Source organism: Marmota marmota, unplaced genomic scaffold, assembly GCF_001458135.2.
Source record: "Marmota marmota marmota unplaced genomic scaffold, marMar, whole genome shotgun sequence".
Lineage (NCBI taxonomy): Eukaryota > Metazoa > Chordata > Mammalia > Rodentia > Sciuridae > Marmota > Marmota marmota.
The window spans coordinates 27,394,688-27,418,710 of NW_026000082.1; the positions used below are offsets into that span (position 1 = coordinate 27,394,688).

Sequence of the window (24,023 nt, forward strand, 5' to 3'; positions counted from 1 at the left end):
AAATGAAAAGACAAAAATATTTACATAAAATTTAACCTTTTATATTCAGAATAAGTTTAAAGATGAAGGAAAAACTGCATTCTATGTCAGTTATAGCCTTAATATATAAAGGACTCCTAAAAACAATAACACTAATAGACATATAGCAGTAAAAAAAATGAAGAAAGAATATGAATGAAACCAATGTGATTCTATAACATGTACAATCAGAAAAATGAGAAATTAGGGGCTGTGGTTGTGGTTCAGTGGTAGAGTGCTCATCTTAGCACGTGCGAGGTGCTGGGTTCGATCCTCAGCACCACATAAAAATACATAAAATAAAGGCACTGTGTCCACCTACAACTAAAAAAATATATTTTTTTAAATGAGAAGTTATACTACATTTACACATGATAAAGTGCATAAATGTTTTCTGTCATGTGTAACTAATTAGAACAATAAAATTTATTTCCTTCATAAAAAATATGAAGGAAATTCACAAAAGAAATAATTCATACAGAGGCTGGGGTTGTGGCTCAGTGATAGAGCACTTACCTAGCAAGTGTGAGGCCCTGGATTCAATCCTCAGCACCACATAAAAATAAATAAATAGATAGATAGATAAAATAGAGGTATTATGTAAAAAAGAAAAGAATACCTACAACTAGTAAGCATGTGAGATAGGTTAATCTCAGAAATTATTAAATGTGAACTTTTTAAATGATAGACTTCTTTTTTATTATTCATCATAATAGTCATTTTTAAGAGTAAGAAAATGATCCTGCACAGGTTCTGGGACTCTCCCCGACACAGTTGATGGGAGAAGAAGTTGGCATGACTTTCTTTTTTTTTTGAGGTAGGTAATGGGGTACTGAACCCAGGAGCACTTTTCACAAAGCTGCATCCCTAGACTTTTTTACTTTTTGAATTAGGGCCTTGCCAAATTGCTGAGGCTGAAGATTGCAGTCCTCTTGCCTCAGCCTCCTGAGTTGCTGAGATTACAGATGTGTGCCACCGCACTTGGTAGCACAGCTTTCTTGAGAACAGCCTGGTGTGGTATACATCATTAAATACCTTTAAAAATGTGTACCCCATTTGACCCTCAAGTCTCACTTCTTTGAATTTATCCTGAGAGAGTTAAGGATGCAAAATGTATACTTGTATGTGCAGGACTGTTAATAAAAAATAATAGTGGAAAGAATATGAATGTCCATATTGGAAGAGGCCAGATAAGTCATAATATATTTATACCAAGAAAACTGTAGCTGTCTCACATGATACCAAAAAAGAATATCTTCTTTGGGGTGTTTTTTACATTTGGTTTGGTTTTGGTTTTGGTACTGGAAATTGAAGCCAAGGGCACTTTGCCACTGCCACTAAGCTATATCCCAACCATATATATATGTGTGTGTGTGTGTGCTAGGAATTGAACTCAGGGGCACTCAACCACTGAGCCATATCCCCAGCCCTATTTTATATTTTATTTTGAGACGGGGTCTCACTGAGTTGCTCCTTGCTTTTGCTGAGGCTGGCTTTGAATTCACAATCCTCCTGCCTCAGCTTCCCGGGTCACAGGGATTACAGTAGTAATCCTGGCCAACTTTTTATTTGAAGATGGGGTCTCATTAAATTGCCCAGGCTGGTCTCACACTTGTGATCTTCCTGCCTCAGCCTTCTAGGTATCTGGGATTACAGGTGTGTACCACTGTGCCTGACTATCAGGGTGGGTTTTGTTTTGTTTTGGTGACAGCTTTATTAGGATATATTTCCCATACTATAAATATCACACTTATAATAGGTGGGAGAAAAAGAAGCTCACAAAGTGGCATTACAGTTCATGCAAATTGTTGTAATAATGAAAGAGTTTTTTTAATATTAGTATACACTCAGGAGAAGTCTGTCTGAATGTTAACAGCAGTTGCATCTGGGTGGTGAGAGGACACTTCCTTGTTTGTTTGTTTGTTTTCTGCTCATCTGTGTTCTCTAGTGTTTCTACAGGGAACATCAATTATTTTTATGTGAAGAAAGAATTTACGGGAGAATGTTGTTGTTCTGGGCCCTTAGGGAAGGGTGGCGGCTACAACCCTAATATGGTCATCTGGTTTCTCTCTCTGGGCCCCTGGTTACCACTCCCTGCCTCACATTGGAACTACGGCAACACAGACTACTTGGAACTTGTTACTTTTGTGCCATTTCTTACCTCTGGATTTGCTCACCCAGACCCCTCCTCTAGAGGGTCCTTGCCTGGCACACCCCTGATACCTACTCAGGGAGATGTTGCCTGAGTCCTCGCCACACTGAGCAGCCTGTGAGCCCTGCCTTCCTTGTGTGCACCTTTCATTGCTCATCACCTCTGGGCTCTGCTTTCCTGAGACGTCTGACTTTCTGAAAGAAACAACTCTTTCTTTGTTGTTTTTAAATCCGTGTCGAGAGGTTGTTGTTGTCCAGAAACTAGAATAAAAGGGCTCCTATGGCCCCTTTTATTGAACGCCTGGGGGAGATGGGGATTATTAGCAAGTCAGTGATCAGCGAACTCCAGTGGTGCTCTTCATCCGACTTTATGTGCACAGTGTATTTTTTTCCCTTTAATTAAAGAGAAAAAAATTCATTTCGGGCTGGGGATGTGGCTCAAGCTGTAGCGCGCTCACCTGGTATGCATGCGGCCTGGGTTCGATCCTCAGCACCCACCCACCACATACAAACAAAGATGTTGTTGTGCTTGCCAAATAAAAAATAAAATATTGAAAATTCTCTCTCTCTCTCTCTCTCTCTCTCTCTCTAAAAAAAAAATTGGGTTTGTGCTGAACTCGAACAGACATTTTAAAAAAAAATTCATTTCTTTCTTTATTTTTTTTTAGATATACATGACAGAGCGTATTTTGACATCTTATACATACATGGAATATAACTTATTCTGATTAGGATCCCATTTTTGTGGTTGTACATAATGTGGAGTAATTGGGGCTGGGGATGTGGCTCAACCGGTAGTGTGCTCGCCTGGCATGCGTGCAGCCCGGGTTCGATCCTCAGCACCACATACAAACAAAGATGCTGTGTCCGCCAAAAACTAAAAAAAAAAATATAAAAAAAAATAATAGTAATGTGGAGTAATTAAAGAAAAATTTAAAAGTAGGAGAGGGAAGAGGAAGTAGACCCCCCTCACCCATTGAAAACTTGGGTGTTGTTTCATTTCAGAGGAGCTCAAATTTTAGGTGGGGAAGTCCTCTGGGCTGTACTCCTCATCCTTCATGGGCACAGGTGTACCCGGCCTCCTGTAAAGCAGGTCATTTCCTAGGGCCCATGCCCCAGCACTCCTCAGATATGGCCCAGGGAGTGGGCACCATGGACCCTCTGGCTGTATGTGTTTGTGGAGGCAGGCCTCACCATGGGCACAGGTGCTTTAGGGCTGGGTGCAGTTGGATGGGACTGGCTCCCCTCCTGTCTGCCTGTGTTGTCTCTCAGGCTCCTCTTTGGCTTTGTCATCTCTATAAAGCCCAGATTCCTCCTCTGCATTTCACCAACCCTTTTGCATCAGGCTGGCTCCCCAATTATGTGGCTCCTATCTGCTGCCTTAAAGGATACCCTCTGTTAGCACCTAATTAATCCCAAGTGAAAGAGCTGTATGTAGTTCTTTGTCACTGGGAACCTCGGATGCTCCTCCAGGTGGGGAGGAGGCAGCAGCAACAGTGGAGGGCTAGCAGTGGTAGTGTGTGATTGTTCCTGAATCAGATTCACAGACCAGGTTGGCGTAAGGGAGGCTGCCGACTTATTCATCAAATGAGATCTTTTCTGTCTTGTCTAGAGCTGAGAATGAAGCGGAGAGCATCAGACAGAGGAGCTGGGGAAACGTCGGCCAGAGCGAAGGCTCTAGGGAGTGGGATTTCTGGAAATAACGCCAAGAGAGCTGGACCATTCATCCTCGGTAAGTCTCCAACAAAGTGGGTGGGTGTGTTCAGGGTAGGGCCTGGCATGTGGGCTCACACAGTCAGACTGGCAGACAGTAGAGTGTGGTCCTGACCAGCCTTCAGCCTGAACCTTCACTTTACCACTTCATTTTGTTGTTGTGGCTTTTTGGTTTTGTTTTTATAATGCTGGGGATTGAATTTAGAGCATTATGTCACTGAAAGACCAGCCCCTAGATCACTCTGCCAATGGTTATCAGTTCTGTTGTTGTCATACCAGCCTTAGATCAGTGTACCCACAGCAAACACATAACCAAATTAGAACCCAAGGTTCATCATTGAAGACACTACTTTGACTATTCTTAGATGGCATGATTAATTTCACAGAGTATTTTGTATAGCAACCCTAACCCTTCTTATAAGTACAGAAATCCCGTAGAATTGGTTGTTCCCAGTAGGCCAGAGGAGCAGCTGGTGTTTCTACATAATATCTGAGGCCAGCAAGTCATATGGTCAGGGTTGCAGGTGATGTAGGTCCTCAGGGGACCCTGATTCTCGTGTTGCTAGAGGCCAGGTATGACTTTTGCTTTGGGACAACATTTTGGACTTATGGGCATAGGAGATAGCTCAGACTTCAGACATTCATCAAATAGTTCATGGTACTTACTGCATACCAGGCCTGTGCTGTTTGCCAGGGATACAGCAATGATAAAGACAGAAAGTTCCTGCCCTCATGGAATTTAACACTCTAGTTAGAAATAAACAGAGTAAACAAGAAATAAGATCATCACTGGTGCTTGAAAAGTTGTGAAGGAAGTAAACAGATGGTGTGAGAATGAGAAAGACCTGTAGATAGTGCAACCAAGAAATGACTCTGAGGAAGTGACACTCAAGCTGACACCCCAGCATGAGAAGGAGCAGCCATGTGAAAATCAGGGGGAAGAATTCCAGGCAGAAGGGACAGCTTGTGCAGAGGTGCAAAGGAAGGAAAGGGCCGACTGTGTTAGGAATTAAGAGCCTGTTAGGATGCGGGGATGGGACAGTGCAGTAATGGAATGTACAAGTTAGAAGGTGGGCAGGACATAAAAGAGGTCCTGAGTTCAATCTCCAGAATTGCACACAAACGCAAAAAAACTTAGAAAGGTGGGTTGGAACAAATCATGCAAGCCCTTAGAGAACAAAGGAAGGAGTTTGGGTTGTATGTTAAGAATAACAGCCACATGCAGTGGCACACGCAAGTTCAAAACCAGCCTCCGCAATTTAGCAAGGCCCTAAGCAACTCTGTGAGACCCTGTCTCTAAACAAAATACAGAATAGGGATAGGGATGTGGCTCAGTGGTCAAGTGCCCCTGAGTTCAGGTACCCTTCCCCACAAAAAAAAAGAACAGCAGAGGCTGATGATGTAGCTCAGTAGTAGAGCACTTGTCTAGCATGCACGAGGCCCTGAGTTCAATTCCCAGCACCACAAGGAAAAAAAAAAAGTAGGTAACTGTTAAGGATTTCTCAAGAGCAGTGGCATTGTGACGTGATCATCTTTCTGCTCTGAAAGATCAGGGAGATGCTGTTCCGGGACAGCAAGCACCATGTGTCTGCAGAAATACAGAAGGTCCCAACAACTGGCACTTAGCAGAGATCAGGTAGCTATATTGAAATCACTAGGGGAACCTGTTAAGCTGTAGTGTCCTAGATCCTCACTCTGGGGTCACTGGGTTAGAGGGTCATTTGGCAGCCTTTTCTCACAGATGCTCCCTAGAAATTCCAGTATAAGTAAAAACCTTTGTTTTGAGGAATGTGCCATCAAAAGCCAAGTGCATCTCAGGCAGATACTAGATGCATACACATCCTTTTTCCTTTTCTCCCTCACCCTTACCCTCTTCCTCCCTCCCTCCCTCTCTCCCTCTCCCTCCCTCCCTCCCTCCCTCCCTCCCTCTCTCTCTCCCTCTCCCTCTCCCTCTCTCCCTCTCTCCCTCTCCCCCCCTCTCCCCCTCTCCCTCCTTGCCCCCCCCTCTATCTCGGTCTCTATCTCTCCCCCCACTTTTCTTTCTTTCTTTTTTTTTTGGTACCAGAAACTGAATTTGGTACCACTCTACCACTAAGCCACATCCTCAGTCCTCTTTTATTATTATATATTTTGAGAAAAGTTCTCACTAAATTATCAAGGCTGGCCTCAAACTTGTGATCATCCGGCCTCAGCCTCCCAAGTAACTAGATTATAGGCATCCCTCTCTATTTATGGAGAAAAGACTATGAGAATTCTCCACCAGGAGATTGAGTGGTCAGTCCAGTGGGGATGAACTGTGATACACACATGGGATTTTGACATGGGATTGTAATAGGGCTTCTGAAAAGTAAGCCAGTGGTCCTCTGTGCCCTAGGTCCTCGTTTGGGCAACTCACCAGTGCCAAGCATTGTGCAGTGTTTGGCAAGGAAGGATGGCACAGATGACTTTTATCAACTGAAGGTAAGCGAGACGGGAACCCACGGCCCATCCTGGCAGCCCATTCCACCCTCCTCTCTACCTTCACACCAGCATTGCTCCCATGAGCAAGAGTAGCACCATTTCTTTCCTGGAAGTAATCAAGTTCACACAGTTGTGCTCAGAATAACTCCCGATTTAAAGAGGTTTATGTGTGCATAAATGACATGCCTGTCACATTAAGAAAAATGGCTTCACTTCACTGTGTGTGTGTGTTTGTGTGAGTTGTGCACATGTATCACATGGTAGAAAGCAAATTCCCTGCTTCCCCTGTTGCAGTCATTCTGCTGGGTAAAGAAAGGTGTTTGTTCTTTTGGTTTTCTTTTTATGCTTCCTTCAAGATCCTTACCCTTGAGGAGAGGGGTGACCAAGGCATAGAGAGCCAGGAGGAGAGGCAGGGCAAGATGCTGCTGCACACCGAGTACTCTCTGCTCTCCCTCCTGCACACGCAGGACGGTGTGGTCCACCACCACGGGCTCTTTCAGGTGAGTGACCTGTTCTCCATCCTCACCTAACCCCTCACCTAACCTCTCTTGCTGAGAGCACATGTTTCCACAAACAACTCCTGGCATATGACTCACTAGTATACCTGCCCTGCTGGGTGTATCAGGAACTCTGGGGTGGGTGGAAGTCAGGCTGGGGCCACACTAGCTTCTATAGCACTTCTGTGGTGCAGAAGCTTCTTTCAGCAGCCAGGCTTTTTTGAAAGATTGGTTTTCCAAGAAGAAAGGAAAGCAGGAAGTCACTTAAAGATGCCCAGGCTCAATTGGGCATAGTAGTGCATGCCTATAATACCAGCTACTCAGGAGGCTGAGGCAAGAGGATCTCAAGTTGGAGGCCAATCTAGGCAATTTAGCAAGATCCTGTCTCACAATAAAAATTTTAAAGGGGCTAAGGGTATAGCTCTGTGATAAAGTGTTTATCTAGCATACACAAGATCCTAGGTTTGATCCCTTCTATCAAAAAAATTAAAAAAGACATCAGGGCTCTTTTCAGTTGCATTGTCAGGAGCTGGGCATGCTGGGGCAGAAGGGAGGGCAGTGAGGAAGGGCCAGTAAGGGTCTTGTTAGATTTTCATAGGCACCACCAGGCCTTTTGTCTGCCCAGGCATTTCAGTTGGTTCAGCAAATGGCCTTGAGCTTCCAGGCTCTGATGTTCCAGGTTCCTCGGTACAGGTACTGGTTAGCAGATAATACTCTGAGAAGAGCCATCCTGGGGCAGAAATGAAGCTGTCTCTCTCTCTAGTAATGAAGAGCCAGGATGACCAGGAGGCCCCCAGCTCAGGCCTGGGAGCAGCCTCTGTGTCGGCAGAGCTTGTGCAGAACCTTCAGCCAGCCTGCCCAGGGCCAGCTCCTAAGGCAGATCTGATGTTTGAGAGGCAGTAGCATTCCAGGGAGGACACACATTTTGAAGCTGATAGCCCTGGAGTCAGGCTCTGGACTTGAGTCTTAGACTCCTTATCTGTAAAATGGAGAAAGCAATAATGGCACCTCCCTCAAAGGGTGGCCAGGAAGATTAATGAGTGTATGTGTAACACACCCAGCAGTTGTGGCACATTCTCATCATCATTGTTGTTTCAAGAATAACAACTCCTCATCAACTTGATTTCCTGACAAAACAAATGGAAAATGCCACCCACATCCCACATCCATACCCCATAAGGTCTCATTCTTAGATTTGCAGTTAGAGGCAACTCAGAGTATCATTAGGCAATTCTAAAGGTTAGAGTGTTTCCTTTAAATATGAAAGCATTGAGGGTATTTGTGATTTTTTAGTATTTCATCTCTGACATCTTTGAAAGTTTGGCCATGGTTTATGTCAGCCTGTTTGGGATGACACCACGGGCCTCCTTAAGATGATGGGATTAAAGTCTCCATGTTGTCCTTATTTTTATCTCACTTGGAATACTTTGCAACAAGGAGAGTGATTCTTGTATCCACAGTGTAGGTCACAGTGCCCACCTACTGAGCCCTGGCTTTGACACTGGACATAAGTTCTCTCATTTCTAATTCTCAACAATTGGGGAGGGGTATTGCCAGCTCCCTTTTACAGATGAGGAACCAGAGACTCAGGGAGGTTAAGAAAGTTACCCCAGGTCCCACAGCTAAGACAAGGAGAAGCTGGGGCCAAACCCAGCTTTCTGAGGACAGAGCCACACTCTTAGCCATGATTATGTGACTACCTGGGAATGCTGCAACCTGGGAAAACAGTTGTCTTGGACACAGAACTGTGTGACTCTTGGAGCCTTTTAGGATTAACTACTCTTTAACTTAACTGTGTCTATCATAATGGACATTGAAAGGAAGTTACATTAGTGAGAAAAAGTGTTGGTGATGTGGTCATTTTAAAGCCAGTTACCTTGGTGGGAGTGTTGTGGAAGGAAGATGCCCCAAGGCCCACTTTTGCTGCCTGAGCATTAGGGTTTAAATACCCAGTTGACTTTAAATGCTCAGCTCAGATGCTAGTCCTTTGCATTATGAGCAAAGTATGAATTCTTAACCTGAGATGTTTTATCCTCAGCCCATTGGTCTTGGCACTTGGTGTGGGGAAGCTGAGTTGTGTTAAGCACTCCGTCTGGCTCCTTGGGCCTCATTCTTCCACCTCCCACACCTGCAGTCTTCATCCAGGCTCTGGTTGGTTTGAGTGTACAGCTCCTGAGGAGATCCCAAACCCCTGGCCTTGGCCCTGCTGGGTCCACAGTCAAGCCCTGTCTGCCCACTTACCTCTCAGGATCGCACCTGTGAAATTGTTGAGGATACAGAATCTAGCCGAATGGTTAAGAAGATGAAGAAGCGCATCTGCCTTGTCCTGGACTGCCTCTGTGCACACGACTTCAGTGACAAGACTGCTGACTTGATCAACTTGCAACACTACGTCATCAAGGAGAAGAGGCTTAGCGAGCGGGAGACTGTGGTTATCTTCTATGACGTGGTACGCGTGGTGGAAGCCCTGCACCAGGTGAGAACCCACATATCCTGTAGCTCCCTGTTCTTTCCCCAGGGAGTAGCCAGGGCCCCATGTGTCACAGAAAACCATCCTTCTTGCTGCTGCTCAGCAGAAAGCAACTCTGTCCTGCTGTTTTGCAGCTGGGAGTATTCAGAGAAAAGTGGCTGAAGGGCAGATGCCCTGAGTGGTGAGGCTCAGTGCCGCAGGCCACAGTCCACATTCCCAGTTAAGGCTGACTGGATAGCCCTGCAGAGCCCCATGCAGTAATTCTCCTCAGTCCAGAAACTAAATTGTAGCCTCCCAACTCAGGTGGATACGAGATATCCACCTGACAACTACAAAAAACCATCTGAGTTTTTTGTAGGATTGGGATGTTAGGCACCCCTAGGTATGGGGGTAGAGAAACCTGAGCCTCTTCCAGACACAAATATTTGGTGCTCTGAGCCTGTAGTAGTTGATTACAGAATCAAGACAGCTGTCTCTGAGCCCTAACTCCAGCCCAAAGCTTGTTTCCATGGAATGGTTGGTGGAAGAAAAAAAGAAGTTGCCAGGTACAATGGCACATACCTGTAATCCCAGGGACGCAGGAAACCCACAAATTTGAAATGAGCCTCAGCATCGTAGAGTGGCTCTAAGCAGCTCAGTGAGTCTCAAAATAAAAAATAAAAGTTGCTCAGGGATGTCGCTCAGTGGTAAACCGCCCCCCCCCCCCCCAATCTCCAGTACCAAAGATAGTGACTTTACCCATTCATTAGCTTCTGCCCTGAGGGAAGAAGGACTTAAGGAAACTGCCTGGCTTATCCTTTTAGACACATGGCTAATGAGGTCTAAGAGACACATCCTAGGGTTTTTCCTTCCTTCAAAACCCTGGAGAGCCCCATTTTAATAGGCTGGCCCCAGTCCACCTCTAACTTTCATGTGCAAACCATATGCCTATTGGTTTTCAGAAAAATATTGTGCACAGAGACCTGAAACTTGGGAACATGGTGCTCAATAAAAGGTAAGACGGTTTCCTCTTCTGTGCTATAACTTTGGAGTTAGGATAGGCTACAGGCTACAGCTACCTAGTGCCCTGCAATTTTCCCATGGGAATCCTGGCTCAAAAAAGCCCACAATCCCAGGGTTCTGGAGTGAGGTGGCTGCTTCTGTCCTTTGCCACATGGGAATCTGATGCTCACTGAGACCAGACATAAAGAGCCTCACAGAGCGGGTCTGGAGAGGATTGGGGCTGTCAGCCCCAGCATGACATGATCATTGGTCATGCCTGGCTTCTAGTGCATGCTTAGTAAATAACTGTAAAAATGAACAAACGGTGAAGAAATGAGTGAAAGGAGACCTTGCCATAGGTCGGGTTCCTCAGGGAACAGACGGGATGTGTGTGAGGAGGTTCACTGGGCAGAGCGCTCAGAGAGGAAAAGGTGGCATTGAGACAAGGGGAAGGCTGAAGCACAGGGAAGTCACAGCAGACCCTCAGCCTGAAAGTGTGGGAGCCGGATGCCCGTCAGACCTCCCAGCTCAGAGAAAGGGGGCATGACCTCTGTGCCTCACAACCACCAGACTCTGGAAGTGCTGTGCCTAAGGAGGGGCATAGCCTGGAGTAAGCAGCAGTTTCTTTTGGCCCTTGGAACTTCCTGGAGAGGGCACAACTCTTGAGTGGTCAGAAACCAGCACTCCAGCATCAGAAAGAGAACACCTTGGTCTTGGGGGACATCTGAGTGACTTATCCCAGTAATATCTGTGAACCAAGGCAGAGGACCATCTCAGGTCATCAATCCACCCCAACAGAGGGCCTGAGCCACTTTGAAGTGATCTCAGGCTGCCGCAGTCTGGCTGGGCACAATCAGAAGCCACTTGTCAAAAGAAACTAACTTTATTTTTAGAACCACACACGCCAAACAAAACAGCCTCTCAGGAAAAATCCTCAGAGCCTCAACTGCCACCACCGGCTTTCCACAAGCCTCCCACACAAGCTTCTCTCTGGAATCCAAATCGGCTGCTGTTCTCCCTGTGGAAACACACAAACAGACCCCCGACTCCAGACAATTACTGGGTCAGGACCTTTCCATTGTCCTGTTAGAATATCCTTCCAAAGTACCTTGGGCTTATGTACATTTTTTGGACACATATGCCTTTCCGCAGCACTAAGTCCTGATGAATCCAAATTTAAAAAGTTTAGAGTAAAAAGGGTTATTTTAAGTTTATCTTTGGGGAATATATACCCCTTCCCAATAAAAAAAAAAAAAAAGTGGTAGAGGAGCATCAATCAGGCAGAGACTCAGGTAAAACAGGTCTGGAGGGGACTGCTCTGGGCCACCACAGTCCTAGAAACCTCAGGGCTAGGAAGGGAGCATCTCCCCTCACCTGCTCTTCTGAGTCTCCCTCCTTTACTCTCTCACCTCTAAGTGGGCTCAAAAACTTCTAAATGGCCAGCAGTACAGATTCACAGCAGAAATGACAGGGTGATTTGTTTCGTGATGTGGTCAGCCCAGCCCAGGAAGGGCCCTGAGCCTGCTGTCCCTGTAAAACCACAATGGTCAGGGGAAAAGAAGCTGCAGTGAGGTACGCTCTGGAGAGGAGGGTGAGGGCAGCAGATGGCCAAGCTGTCTCCATCCTTCTGCCAACCCCTAGTACAGATCTTGGTGCTGCAGCTCTTACCCCCCAGGGAGATCAGCATCTGATGAGGTGTGACCAAAGACAGCACAGATTGAAGACAAATGTGGGTGCACATGCAAGGGTAGTGAGTCTGCCAGCTGAGTTGATTTATGAAGGACGAGTAAAGATTTGCCAGCCTGAGAAAATACAGAGATGAGAACATGACCCTGTCATTCTCTGAAGGGCAGAGGGAGGGAAACAGGAAATTCCAGGGCTGCTTGAACCCCATCTGGCTAAGTGAGGAGTTAGGGAAGATGAAGGAGCATGACCTGGGGGTCAGACCTGGCTTATGTCCCAGGGTTGCTGTCTCTTACTTATATTTGGAGACCATGAGAGTTTGTCCGTGTGTGTGTGTGTTTTCCTAGGCATTAAGCTAGGGGGTGCTTTACAATGAACTACACCCTTTTTATTTTTTAATTATTTTTTTTTATTTGAGAACAGGGTCTTGCTACTCTCAAGTCACAGGGATTACAGGCATGCACCACTGTGCCTGGCCTAAACATTACCTGAGCTCCTGTTTCCTCATTTGTGAAAGTGGAGATGATTTTACTTTCCTGGAAAGAGTGGCTTTAGATGCAAATAAGTGGATGTGAAACTGTCTGTAGGGGTTTGATTCATCAGAAGGGTACCCCTGAGTGCTGATCCAGTGGGGCCTGGAGGTTCCTTTGACTGAGAGACAGGAGGACAGGCCATGTGCTGGCTTTCCCCTGGAGATGGGGCCTGCTGTGTGGTGAATGGTTGATGAGGGTGGCCAGCAGTTCACAGCCCCACCTCTGAATCACAAGAGAAGCACAGGTGTTGGACAGTGCTGGCCACCAAGGCCTCATTTGTGGGGAGTGTATTGTTTTAGAGGGAGACTTGGGTCCTGCACAACCCTAGGTCTTGTGGCACCTTGGGCCAGTCACTGCCCTTCCCTGGACTGCCGGCCCCTGATTACAAAGAGATAGCTTCTGGATATATGACGTATGTTCTGTCCAGGTGGACTTGAGAACTCAGGACTTCCACCGCAGCCACTCTGCTCTAAGTGAGCATCCAAAGGGTTTTCAGGGGAACATGGAGTCAGGGCTCCTGCTAGCCAAGCAAACCAGCACCCTCCCCGCCACCCTCCACCTCACTGCTAGGGACGGAACCCAGGGCACCTGGCATATGCTAAGCAGTCACTCTACCACTGAGCTCCATCCCCAGCATGCTGGGCCTCTTTGTGACTCTGGTGGGTTTGCTTCTCCTCACTTCCCCTGGCTCCCTAGGTTCTGGAACATAATCGGGAGGTCATACCTCTGGAACATACCAGTACAGCTGTAGCAGCTCTGTGGCGGGGTGTGTGTTGCTCAGGTCACACTTCCTTAATCTGATAATTCCCTTTTCTGAGTCTTAGACCAGGCAGAGGACACACCCCCATAAATGACTGCCTTTCATTTAAACAGCAGGCGCTCCAGAAGCAGGGAAGGGGGTGTGATGCAGAACTCCTCCCTGCTCCCCGTGTGTCCTTGACACACCCCTCCTTCTGAGGCCTTACTTTCTTGGTCTCTTAGTCAGGAGAGGCAGGCAGGCCATGGCGTTTCACTGCTTCTCTGCAGCGGGACAGAGAGCACCCCCAGGAAGGAAAGGGGAGTAGTGCTTGTGCAGTGGCTGCAAGGTCAGCTTCCCCAGGCTTTGGGTTAAAGGAAAGGGCTGAAATCCTGAGTCCTCTTTCGGGTTATGTGAGGTTGGCCACGGTTCCTTCTCCTTCCCCCTTCCTTTTGTGTTGGCAAGTTGCATACCAATTCCTAGAAGAGGAAAGGAACACTGTGGTAGCCCAGAGGGCCATAGCTGAAGCGTGACTCACTCAGAGCAGACCCTGCTGACGCATGTCGCCCCCCTCTACCCCTCACTGTCCTCACTCTCTTGTGGGGACCAGCTAGGAGATCTGGGACTCCTGAGGATAGCTGCGAGCCACCCGGCCCACGTTGGCGGTGGTGGCGGGTGGCAGAGGAGCATTGCCAAGCTTTGGGAGGTCTCAAGGCTGCCGTGTTGCTTCCTGTGGGAGAGACTGCAGGCACTTCTGTGGTAGAACAGGCCTGGGCCCCCCTTCAACCCAAGTCCCAGCCACTCTTTCCTGAGCCCCACCTCGTGCCATGGCAAAGAGGTTCAGCCACCTTGGCACATGTGCTTTAGGGCCTGTCGTCACCCACTGCCTCATGGATAGTGTCTTTCCTGGGGTTTCCCATCAGTAGCCCCTGGCAGAGGATGAGGATGATGGCAGCTTGCTATGTAGCAGGCACAGGCCAGCCACCTTCAGTGGGCTTCCCTTGGTAGATGCCAACATGGTCCTGAGTCAGGCACTAGTATTCTCCCTGTATCACAGAGGGAAACAGGCTTAGCAAGAGTCACACAGCAAGGAGGTAAGGACAAGGACCCAAAGATCTTGAGTCCTGAGCCAACTGTCCCCTCCCCTAAGCTGGTCCTCCTGCTGTCTTCAGCCTCAGAGCCCACAGGATACACTTGCAGCTTCAGTGGCTGGGAAGAGAAAATACAGTGCTGCTCTGTGGGAACCTTCCAGACCAGAGGCCCAAGCAGTCTTATGTTCAAGGCAAAAACATAGGGGGTTCAGAGCTGGGGCCACCCATTTCTCAAGGTACTCATGACCCTTGCTGAGACCCTTTGCCTGCACTCTGAGGCTCTGGCCACCAGTCACAATTCTGTAGGGTGGGCCTGCGTGAGAGCTGGAACCCACATTCCCACTGGGAATGCAGAGGACAGAAGAGCCTTTGTTTGCATCAAGCTCTTTGCCAGCAGAATTCCCCGAGATAGCTGCAGGGCTCTGGAGCCTCTTGGATGCAACTCTGGGGAAATCCACCCTTAGCCACACACCCTGCACCTCTGAGCCCACGTCCTCCCCACCATAGAGACTGTGCTGTAAAGAGACAGCTTGGCCCCTGTGAAGCTTCCCTTGCTGCCATACCCCCAGCTGCTGTACCCACCCAGCTGACACAGGGACAAGACAGCTTGGTAGGAGGTACCCTTCCTCACTGGCACCCCCCATGGGGGCCTCTTAGAGAGAGCCAGTGGATCCCTCTAACCCCCAAGTGTGCAGAAGGCTCCTCTCTGGGGACTTTTTTTTTTCTCCTGGTACCATGGATTGAACTCAGGGGCACTCGACCACTGAGCCACATCCCCAGCCCTATTTTGTATTTTATTTAGAGACAGGGTCTCACTGAGTTGCTTAGCACCTCACCATTGCTGAAGCTGGCTTTGAACTCACGATTCTCCTGTCTCAGCCTCCCAAGCCACTGGGATTACGTCCGGCCTGAGGACTTCTTTTTAGTCCACATTGTGAACTTCCTAGAAAGGCTCAGAGCCCAGAGCCACTGCCCCAAGACTCTCGGAGACAGGGAATCCTGTTTTCTGGGTCAGGGTAGAGTCTGAAGTACAAAACACAGGATGAGTCAGCCTTGAAAGAACAGAAGGAAAATTCAGCCATATGCTGGGCACTGCCCAGAGACACAGCTGGGCGTCAGTCAGTCCTGGTGGCAGGCTCTGGATATTACAGCCTAGGGTTGGACCCTACTCCTTTCTCATTAGCTATAGAACCTTAAGTCTCCGTTTCTCTGTGCTTTAGTTGCACCATCTGAAACAAGGCAGTGAGAAAGGCTCCCTGCTAGGCTGCGTGAGGGGCGAGAACAGGCCTCTTTCTTACTAAGTGCTCAACTGATAATGACAAGGGGGATTGGGAGAAGGGGGCAATAGTGCCACCCAAGGATGAACTCCAGAATCCTCTATCACCTGAACTCCCCACGTTGGTCATTTCCTCCAAAATAAATTGTGCCCCCCACCTTCTCAGGAACTCCCCAAAGCATGTAGGAGCACCCCAACTTATGCCAAGGGTCTTCCTGGAGAGTCCAACCCTGTCTTGACTAAATGACCTCTCTGTGCCTACCTGCTCCACCTGAAGGGACCATGTTCCTCACCTGATGCTAATGTTAGTGGCTCCTAGCCCAGACTCTGTTGTTCCAGGTGAAAAACACCAGGAAGCGTTCCACCGTGCTGCAGGGATTTGAAAATTGTTGGAGTAAACCAGCTCATGAACACATTATCTTTTTTCTTTTTCTTTTTTTTAGTTGTAGATGGAAAGAATATTTTATTTATTTGTTTTTATGTAGTGCTGAGGATCGAAACCAGTGCTTCACGCATGCAAGGCAAGCACTCTACCACTAAGCAACAACCCCAGCCCTGGCCATATTATCTTATTCATGTGACACTGCAGTATGCCCTCTAAGTTTGGTGGCCTCAGCTGGCCCACAGAGCCCAGTGTACTGTGATCCTCAGCATCTGTTGGGCCCGTGCCTCACATGCCAGGGAGTGTCAGACCTGGCAAAGTGCTGCCTGCTACCCGGCCCTCACAGGGCCCTTGTCCGTGTCCAGCACTCTCTTGGGAGGAAGCTGAGTAGAGGGCCAACTGCCCAAAGCTCCATTCGCCCAGCCTGCCTGAGGACCCCAAGTGGCCTCACCAGCTCACAGGGCCTGCTCTCTGGAATGGACTGCCCTTAGTAGAAGACCTCACCCCCAGTAGTAGGTGGAGAGTCGGGGGTGGGGGGCCTTGGAACAGTAGTTTGGAGCCTAGAAAGGGCCATTGAAGACTCAGTCCTAAGTGGGTAGGCCATCCCCCTGCATTTAGGCTCCTTGTCACCCAGCCACCCTGCATCTACACCAGTGTGCACCCTCTGCCACAAAGAGGAGAAAGCCAAGTTCTGTTTGCTCATAAGAATGAGGGGTCTCTCGCCATCTGCTGGTTCCACTTGTTGACAAAGATCCTACTGTCCTGGAATTGCCCAGAAAGGTTCCCAGGCCATCCTTCTAATAATGGCAGGATCTGCCAGGCATGCTCTAGCCTGTAGTGGGTTTTTGGAAAGTCAGAGTAACTGCAGGCATGCTGTTGCTGCTCTGTGCAGTGACAGCTGTGCTGCTCTCCTTCCCTGGTGTCCTGTCAGCCTCTGAGAACTGCAGGGATGAGAAGAGTGTTGGGGTGGTTCAGGCTTTTTTCGGCCCCTGTACTGTGGCTGATTGAATGCCAGCACAGGCCAGAGGCTCCTTGGAGAAACCCAGCACCCACCAGAAAGGCTGGGCTGTACTGTTAGCAGGGTCCTTGGCACCATCACAGCGTAGGACTAGCTTCCACATTGTCCCAGGGCACGTGGAAAGTGTACCTGCAGGGCCAGGATCCCCAAGTGTGCCTATCCCTGGGGAGGCACACTCTTCTGCTCTGTTGCCTTCTCTGCAGTGGTTGAAGGATTTGGTGAGGCAGGGTGTTGGAGGCTCAAGGGCTGCCCTCTGACCACCACACAGTGCAGAGTGGGAAGGTTTTAAGGTCACTCACCTCTGCTAGAATTTTCTAATGTGTGAATGAAGGAATCTAACTAAATTTCTAGATCACTCCCAACCTAGAATATCATGTGAGGCTGTTTTGGAGAAATCTCTGAAAATTGTTCTAAGCAAGCCCTGGTCTGTACCCCCTGAGCCTCAGCCAGAGTGCCAGGTTCAGAGAAAGCCCCTGCAACACAGAGGGTAGAGCAGCACAGATTCTTGCTGGACATTTCAGCAGGTGGCCAGAAAAGGATGTGATTAGGATTTCTATGCTCCCTGGGATGGAGGCAGCTGTTTTGCCTTTTGAAGAGAAGCCTACTGCCTTTGTTCAGGATTAATGGCTAGCCCAGCCGGGGTGCCCCACTCTTGTCTAGTACCCCTGACTATTGACACCAAGATTTGTTCACCCTCTACCTCCCTTTCCCAGGACACATCGGATAACCATCACTAACTTCTGCCTCGGGAAGCATCTTGTGAGTGAGGGGGACCTGCTGAAGGACCAGAGAGGGAGCCCTGCTTACATCAGTCCTGATGTGCTCAGTGGTACGTGTGGGCTGCACATAGGTGGGCTCTACAGCAGTGCACACGCTGAACAAGTGCCGCCTGTCAGCAGGCCCTGGGATAGGTGCTAGAGCTTCACTGGTGGCCCGAACCAGTACTCTTCCTCCGTATACAAAATCTGCAGTCTAATGGAAGATGGACTGGTCACACTCATGCATGAGATTAGTGCTAGGAGGGAAAGACACAGAATTTCACAGAGACCCTAAGAAGGCACTTGCAGGGCTTTCCCAGTAAGTGACATTTAAGCTGCGATCTTTTTTTTTTTTTTTTTAAACACTTATTCTTTAGGTGGAGATGGACACAACACAATGCCTTTATTTGTATGTGGTGCTGAGGATCAAACCCGGGTCCCGCCCGTGCTAGGCGAGCACTCTACCACTGAGCCACAATCCCAGCCCCTAAGCTGCGATCTTAAAGAGAACTATGAACTCCTTGGGGCGTTGGTGGGGGGGTGGGGGTGGCAGGGCTGCCAGTGACCTGGCTTAGGCTGAGTATCCCAGAGGTAGCATGGTGCACTGGAAGAACTTCAGACTCTCAGACAGTGAGCTTAGTTGATGGAAGTTGGAGAGAGGTGGGCAGAGGCCTGATCACAGGAGCTCAATCAACATGGGCTGTTGAGAAACACCATTTGTCTCAGGTGTGAAAGGAAGCTGCTGAGCCAGCCTCAACCAGGTACACCTCAGTGGACTTCATGCATCCATTCTACTCGTCCTTGCTGGGCCTACCAGATCCTTTGTTCTATAAGTCTTGTTCTAGGAACTTTTTTTCCCCAGTACTGGGGATTGAACCCAGGGATGCTCTGCTCCTGAGGATACTCCTCAGCCTTTTTTTTTTTTTTGGTGTGTGTGTGTGTGGTGCTGGGGATCAAACCCAGGGCCTTGTGCAAGCATTCTACCAACTGAGCTATATCCCCAGCCCACCCCAGCCCTTTTTATATTTCATTTTGAGACAGGTTTTTACTAAGTTGCCCCGGCTATCTGCAGTCATGAGATCTTCCTGAGTTGCTGGGACTGCAAACGTGCATAGCCATCCTTAGCTCCCCTAGATACTTTGGATGTAGCAGTGAATAAGCAGATGAACACTGCTGCCCTCAGGGAGCTCCCTTTCTACGGGGATGAAGCAGGCAGTACACGAATATGTAAACTGTTGAGCTGTCACCTGCTGTCATATATCCAAATGGCAGGCACTGTGCTGAGCACATGGTGTACATAATTTGCTTAGAACCACACAGCTATCCTACACGGGAAATAGCCCAAGTCCCTTTTAATAGATGAGGAAACCAAGGCTTAGAGAGATGACGTTTCTTGTTAAAATATCAGCTAAGGGGTTGGGGATGTGGCTCAAGTGGTAACACGCTCGCCTGGCATGCGTGAGGCAAAGATACTGTGTCCACCTACAAAAAACTAAAAAACAAATATTAAAAAAAAATCATAGCTAACAGTAAATCTGAAAACTGAGCCTCGTTTCAGGCATGCCTCCCATTAAGCTCCATGCCCCTATTCCACTGTAGACTCTGTTTCCTTCCCTGTTCCCCTGGTCCTCTGCAAAATTGGATCCCTCCAGTCCTGGTCTCTTAGGAACCAGGGACTTAGACCACCTCTCATTCAGGTCATCCCCAACACACTTGTATGCACCCTCTCCTTGTAGCAACAGGACCAGCCTCTTCCCAAGTCACATGTCATCCTGGGAGCAGGCTGCTGTGACTTGCCACAAACATTTGTAACCCCTTGGAAGCCTCTCCTGAGCTGTGGCCTTTTGCTGGAGAAAGCATGATGACCAGTAAGTTATCATCCTCCACCAGAGCTTCCCATGTGCCAGGGACAGTGTTGCCACACCCCAGGCCTGGGCATTTTGGATGGACTCCCAGCTTCTGCTGGAAGGATTTGGGTGCCAGGGATGCATCCTAGCTTGCTGAGCACAACCCTCCATGATTGTCCCCAAAGCATCCCTATAGGTGACTGAGCCAGAAAGGTTAGCCAGGCTTCTCCCTTACTCAGGAATGTGAGGTGGGGTCTGAGACAATCTGCAGGACTTGGTTTGGGGACCAGCTCTGGTCAAGGCTCCTCCTTGGTGGTGCTATGCAATGGTGGCCTCCATGCGGCTACCTGTGACCTGTCTGGCTGCTGTTCTAGACTTGTGCTAGTAGTCGTGGAGAAGGAAACAAAGGAACCTGCTGCACCAGAAGGAGTCATAGGCAGGGGAACCAGAGGCCTGGGTTATGTGACCTTAGCCCTCTGTGCCTTTCTCTGTACTGCAGCCTTGAGAGAACTTGGGAGGGGCTCGTCTCTACAGAACCACCTGCCATATAGTCAAAGCAGATTCTTCCCCCACACAGCCATTGCAGCTGGCAGTAGCACCATCCCCTTAACAGATGTAGAGACAGGCTCTGATAAGAAGGTTCCATGGCACTCCATGAAGGTGCAAACCAAGGCCTGTGCCACCACTTCCTGAACAACCCACTACAGGGTGACCCAGAAAAGTGGTGTTGCCCAGGCAGTGCTGGGCTCCTTGTGAAATGACAAGTGTCCAGAATCATCTCTTCCACACCATAGAGAGCTAAGTTGTCTGTGGGGATTTGGACTGCCTCAGCCTGCTAGTCCACAGGATATATCATAGGCCTGGACTGCTTGGAAGGCTTCAGTGGTTCTCACATTTTGCATTTGGAGGAGTGGGTCAGGCAGCAACTGACCAGTGAGAGGTGCTCTATTGCTGATGGAGAGATAATTGGTTGCCCTGAAAATAGGAAAGCAACAGGCCTTTTGCAGTTAGACATGGGCCACTCACCTGCTATGTGGCCTTGGGCAGATAACTTTGCTGTTGCCTGACTGTCATCCAGTTGTGAAGGACAGTTAGTAAAATGAGTGTTTCTTCCAGTGCTGTCAAAAAGCAAGGACTCAGGCAGGTGTGGTGGCACACATCTGTAATCCCAGGGGCTCAGGAGCCTGAGGCAAGAGGATCGCGAGTTCAAAGCCAGCCTCAGCAAAAGTGAGGCACTTAAGCAACTCAGTGAGACCCTGTCTCTGAATGAAATACAAATTAGGTCTAGGGATCTGGCTCGGTAGTCAAGTGCCCCTGAGTTCAATCCCCAGTACTTTAAAAAAAAAAAAAAAAAGGTAAGGACTCCATTAGAATTAGAATCTGCTTCCCTCTTTCCTAGTGTCTTAATCCATTTTCTGTTGCAATAACCATGTGCCAGAGACTAGTAATTTATGAAGAATAAAAGTTTATAAGCTAGGGCTGGGGTTGTGGCTCAGTGGTAGAGTGCTCGCTTGCATGCTTGAAGCACTGAGTTCCATCCTCAGCACCACATAAATGTAAAATAAAAATGTTGTGTCCACTTAAAACTAAAAAATAATCATTTAAAAAAAATTTTTTTAAAAAGTTTAAGCTAGACATGGTACTGCACGCCTGTCATCCCGGCCCATTTTGGGAGGCTGAGGAAAAAGGATCACAAATTCAAAGCCAGCCTGGACAACTTAGTGATACCCTATGGCAAAGTAAAAATAAGGGCTGAGGAGGGCTGGGGATATAGCTCAGTTGGCAGAGTGTTTGCCTCGCATGCACAAGGCCCGGGGTTCAATCCCCAGCACCACACACACACACCAAAAAAAAAAAAAAATACGGCTGAGGATGAGCTCAGTGGCACAGCACCTCTGGGTTCAATCCTCAGAAGTGTAAAATGAAAAAAAAAGTAACACAGAGTCAGACTGGTTTATAAAAGACCCCCTCAAGATCTAGTCCAGAAACCCCATCAGTCCAGGTGAATCGGAATGAGATTTCAGTGAACCTGAATGGGACATTCAAACCATGGCACAGAGTAAGGAAACTGCAACACAGAGGTTGACAAAGCGAATGTTCAAGTCTGTTCTGGGCACTGGACTCAGCAGGGAGCACAGCACAGCCAGTGCCTGCCTCTGAGAACTTGCCTTCCGGTGGGGGAGCTGAGAGTGACATAAGAAAGTGGCAATCCGTGCCATGAAGGAACCACGGGATGAGAGGAGAGCAGTGGGGAGTGGGAGTGGCTGACTTGCCCAGAGCCACATGGCTGTTCTGTAAACATTGACCACTTGCTTTGGGAGCCTCTCTGCTGCCACCAAGTCAGGCCCAGCTCCCAGGGGCTTGTAGTTCGTCAGAGCAGGTGGCATAGTGGAGCGTGATTCCTCCCTACACAGATGAGGGGGTCAGGAAAGGTATTGCCTGTGGAGCCAGGTTTCCTGGCGACAGGGACTCCAAGCAGAAGCTCAGCTGCATTGTGCTTGCTCTGGGAGCAAGTGTGTGAAGGGGACCAGGAGTGAGAATGGCAGCTGGAGAGACACCCAGGTGAGATTGTAGGCACTAGCTGACCAGCTGAGGGTGTCCATGGCCCTTTTGCCACTGAGTTTGGTGTTCTCTGCCCCCAGGCCGGCCATACAGGGGCAAACCGAGCGACATGTGGGCCCTGGGCGTGGTGCTCTTCACCATGCTCTACGGGCAGTTCCCCTTCTACGACAGCATCCCACAGGAGCTCTTCCGCAAGATCAAGGCCGCTGAGTACACCATTCCCGAGTGAGTCCTGCGTCCAGGGAGGGGATGGTCCTACCCTGTGGGCTTATAATGGGAGACAGCACAGGGCGCCCTAGAGTCAGAGACCCAGCCCTTTGGTGCCCTGCTGAGCCCTCTTTCCTCCATTTCTGTGGTCAGGGATGGACGTGTCTCTGAGAACACTGTGTGTCTCATCCGGAAACTGCTGGTCCTTGACCCCCAGCAGCGCCTGGCTGCTACCGATGTCCTGGAAGCCCTCAGTGCTATCATTGCATCATGGTAAGTGGGCTAGCACTGGGCTGAGCACCCAGGTGTCCTGTCTGTCCTGTGCAGAAAAGAGGTCACTCCGAGCCCATTTCTCTGCCAGTCAGATGTCCAGATTTTCCCAAAGGGCAAGATTGGGAGAGTGTAGGCAGAGTGCAAGATAGAGCGTCTCCCGCAGGGCCAGATCCTGCCAGCTGTGGGATGGGCATTGCCTGAATTCCCACCACGCCACAGGAAGAGCATTTCTTCTTTATTGGATGAGCAAATGAGCTCAGAGAAGCAGTCAGTTGTATCAGGCCAGAGTGTCTGACCCCAGCCAAGCCTGGAATAGTGGGGGCTGCCTGGAGCCAGCCTGACCAGTCTGCCTTCCTGCAGGCAGTCCCTGTCATCTCTGAGCGGGCCTTTGCAAGTGGTTCCTGACATCGATGACCAGATGAGCAATGCAGACAGCTCCCAGGAGGTGAGTGGGGAAGGCAGATGGGGAGGGTTCCAGGCGGCAGCCCCTCGCAGGCACAGGGCCTCCTCAGCTTCTCCCCAGCCCTTGGAGTGGGGAAGGAGAAAAGTGTCCCACCTGAGCTGCCGCAGCCTGCCTGTGTCCTCCTCAGCTAGCACTCCCATGGTCCCATTACCAGCTTCTGGGAGGCCCACAGCAGGCGGCCCTGCCTGGCCCTCTGAGCTTCCTCTTCCTGCCCAAGTCACATTTCTCTGCCCCTCTGACTCACTGGGTTCTTTCTCATTCTTCCTGCTTTTCATTTTCCAGATGATTCATTCATCCCAGTTTTCTCTTCTCCCGGTTCCCTACACTGGAGAAAGTGCTAGGCCTTGGTTAGGGTAGGGACCTGAGCACCAGGCAGAAACCGTCAGTGATCATAGGCTGCCCCCTCAATGTCAGGCTTGGCCGAGCCCTGGGGGAACACGAGGCCTGAAATACACTGTAAGCACCTCTTCCCTTCCTGGCCTACCTTGGCAAGCAGTGGGCGGGCAGGAACAGGAGGATCCATGCCTGGGACCACAGCAAAGCATCTAGGCCCTTGAGAAGAGAAGGTTTCAGGCCTATCCTCCACCTCCCACCTTCCCTGGGCTGTTGAGCAGCTGAAATCATCGTCACTAGTACGCACCAAGTGCCCACCCCAGTATGTCTCAGTCAGCCCTCCCCACGGCCTGTGTTCTTATCCCCTTCCCAAGGGTAGAAATAGGTTCACAGAAGTAAAATGATTTCCCCAAAGTCACACAGCTTTGAAGAAGTTAGAGCTGAACCTTGAACCCAAGTCTGATTCTAAAGCCCACTTCCTCTGTGATGACTGGTGCAGTTTCAGTCACTGCCTGCCTGTGTCTGGGGAGCCCAGCAGCGGGCCCCACGTGTAGGACTGATAGAAACACCC

General features: G+C 49.1%; 1 protein-coding gene across 2 annotated transcripts in view; it reads left to right on the top strand.

Moving 5' to 3' along the window:
- Stk40 (serine/threonine kinase 40) overlaps positions 1-24,023 on the top strand; it is a 42,164-nt gene that overhangs the window by 15,477 nt on the left and 2,664 nt on the right. Inside the window, exons 1-10 of one of the 2 annotated variants that reach the window (XM_048815753.1) lie at positions 3,782-3,901; positions 5,431-5,518; positions 6,257-6,342; positions 6,699-6,842; positions 9,088-9,315; positions 10,251-10,303; positions 17,723-17,838; positions 22,257-22,401; positions 22,537-22,656; positions 23,017-23,101. In XM_048815753.1, coding sequence (XP_048671710.1) covers positions 6,762-6,842; positions 9,088-9,315; positions 10,251-10,303; positions 17,723-17,838; positions 22,257-22,401; positions 22,537-22,656; positions 23,017-23,101 — 828 coding nt within the window. In that variant the 5' untranslated portion in view covers positions 3,782-3,901; positions 5,431-5,518; positions 6,257-6,342; positions 6,699-6,761. Of the gene's footprint in view, positions 1-3,781; positions 3,902-5,430; positions 5,519-6,256; positions 6,343-6,698; positions 6,843-9,087; positions 9,316-10,250; positions 10,304-17,722; positions 17,839-22,256; positions 22,402-22,536; positions 22,657-23,016; positions 23,102-24,023 lie in introns of those variants that run through there. The other variant, XM_015485266.2, reaches the window with a different exon arrangement.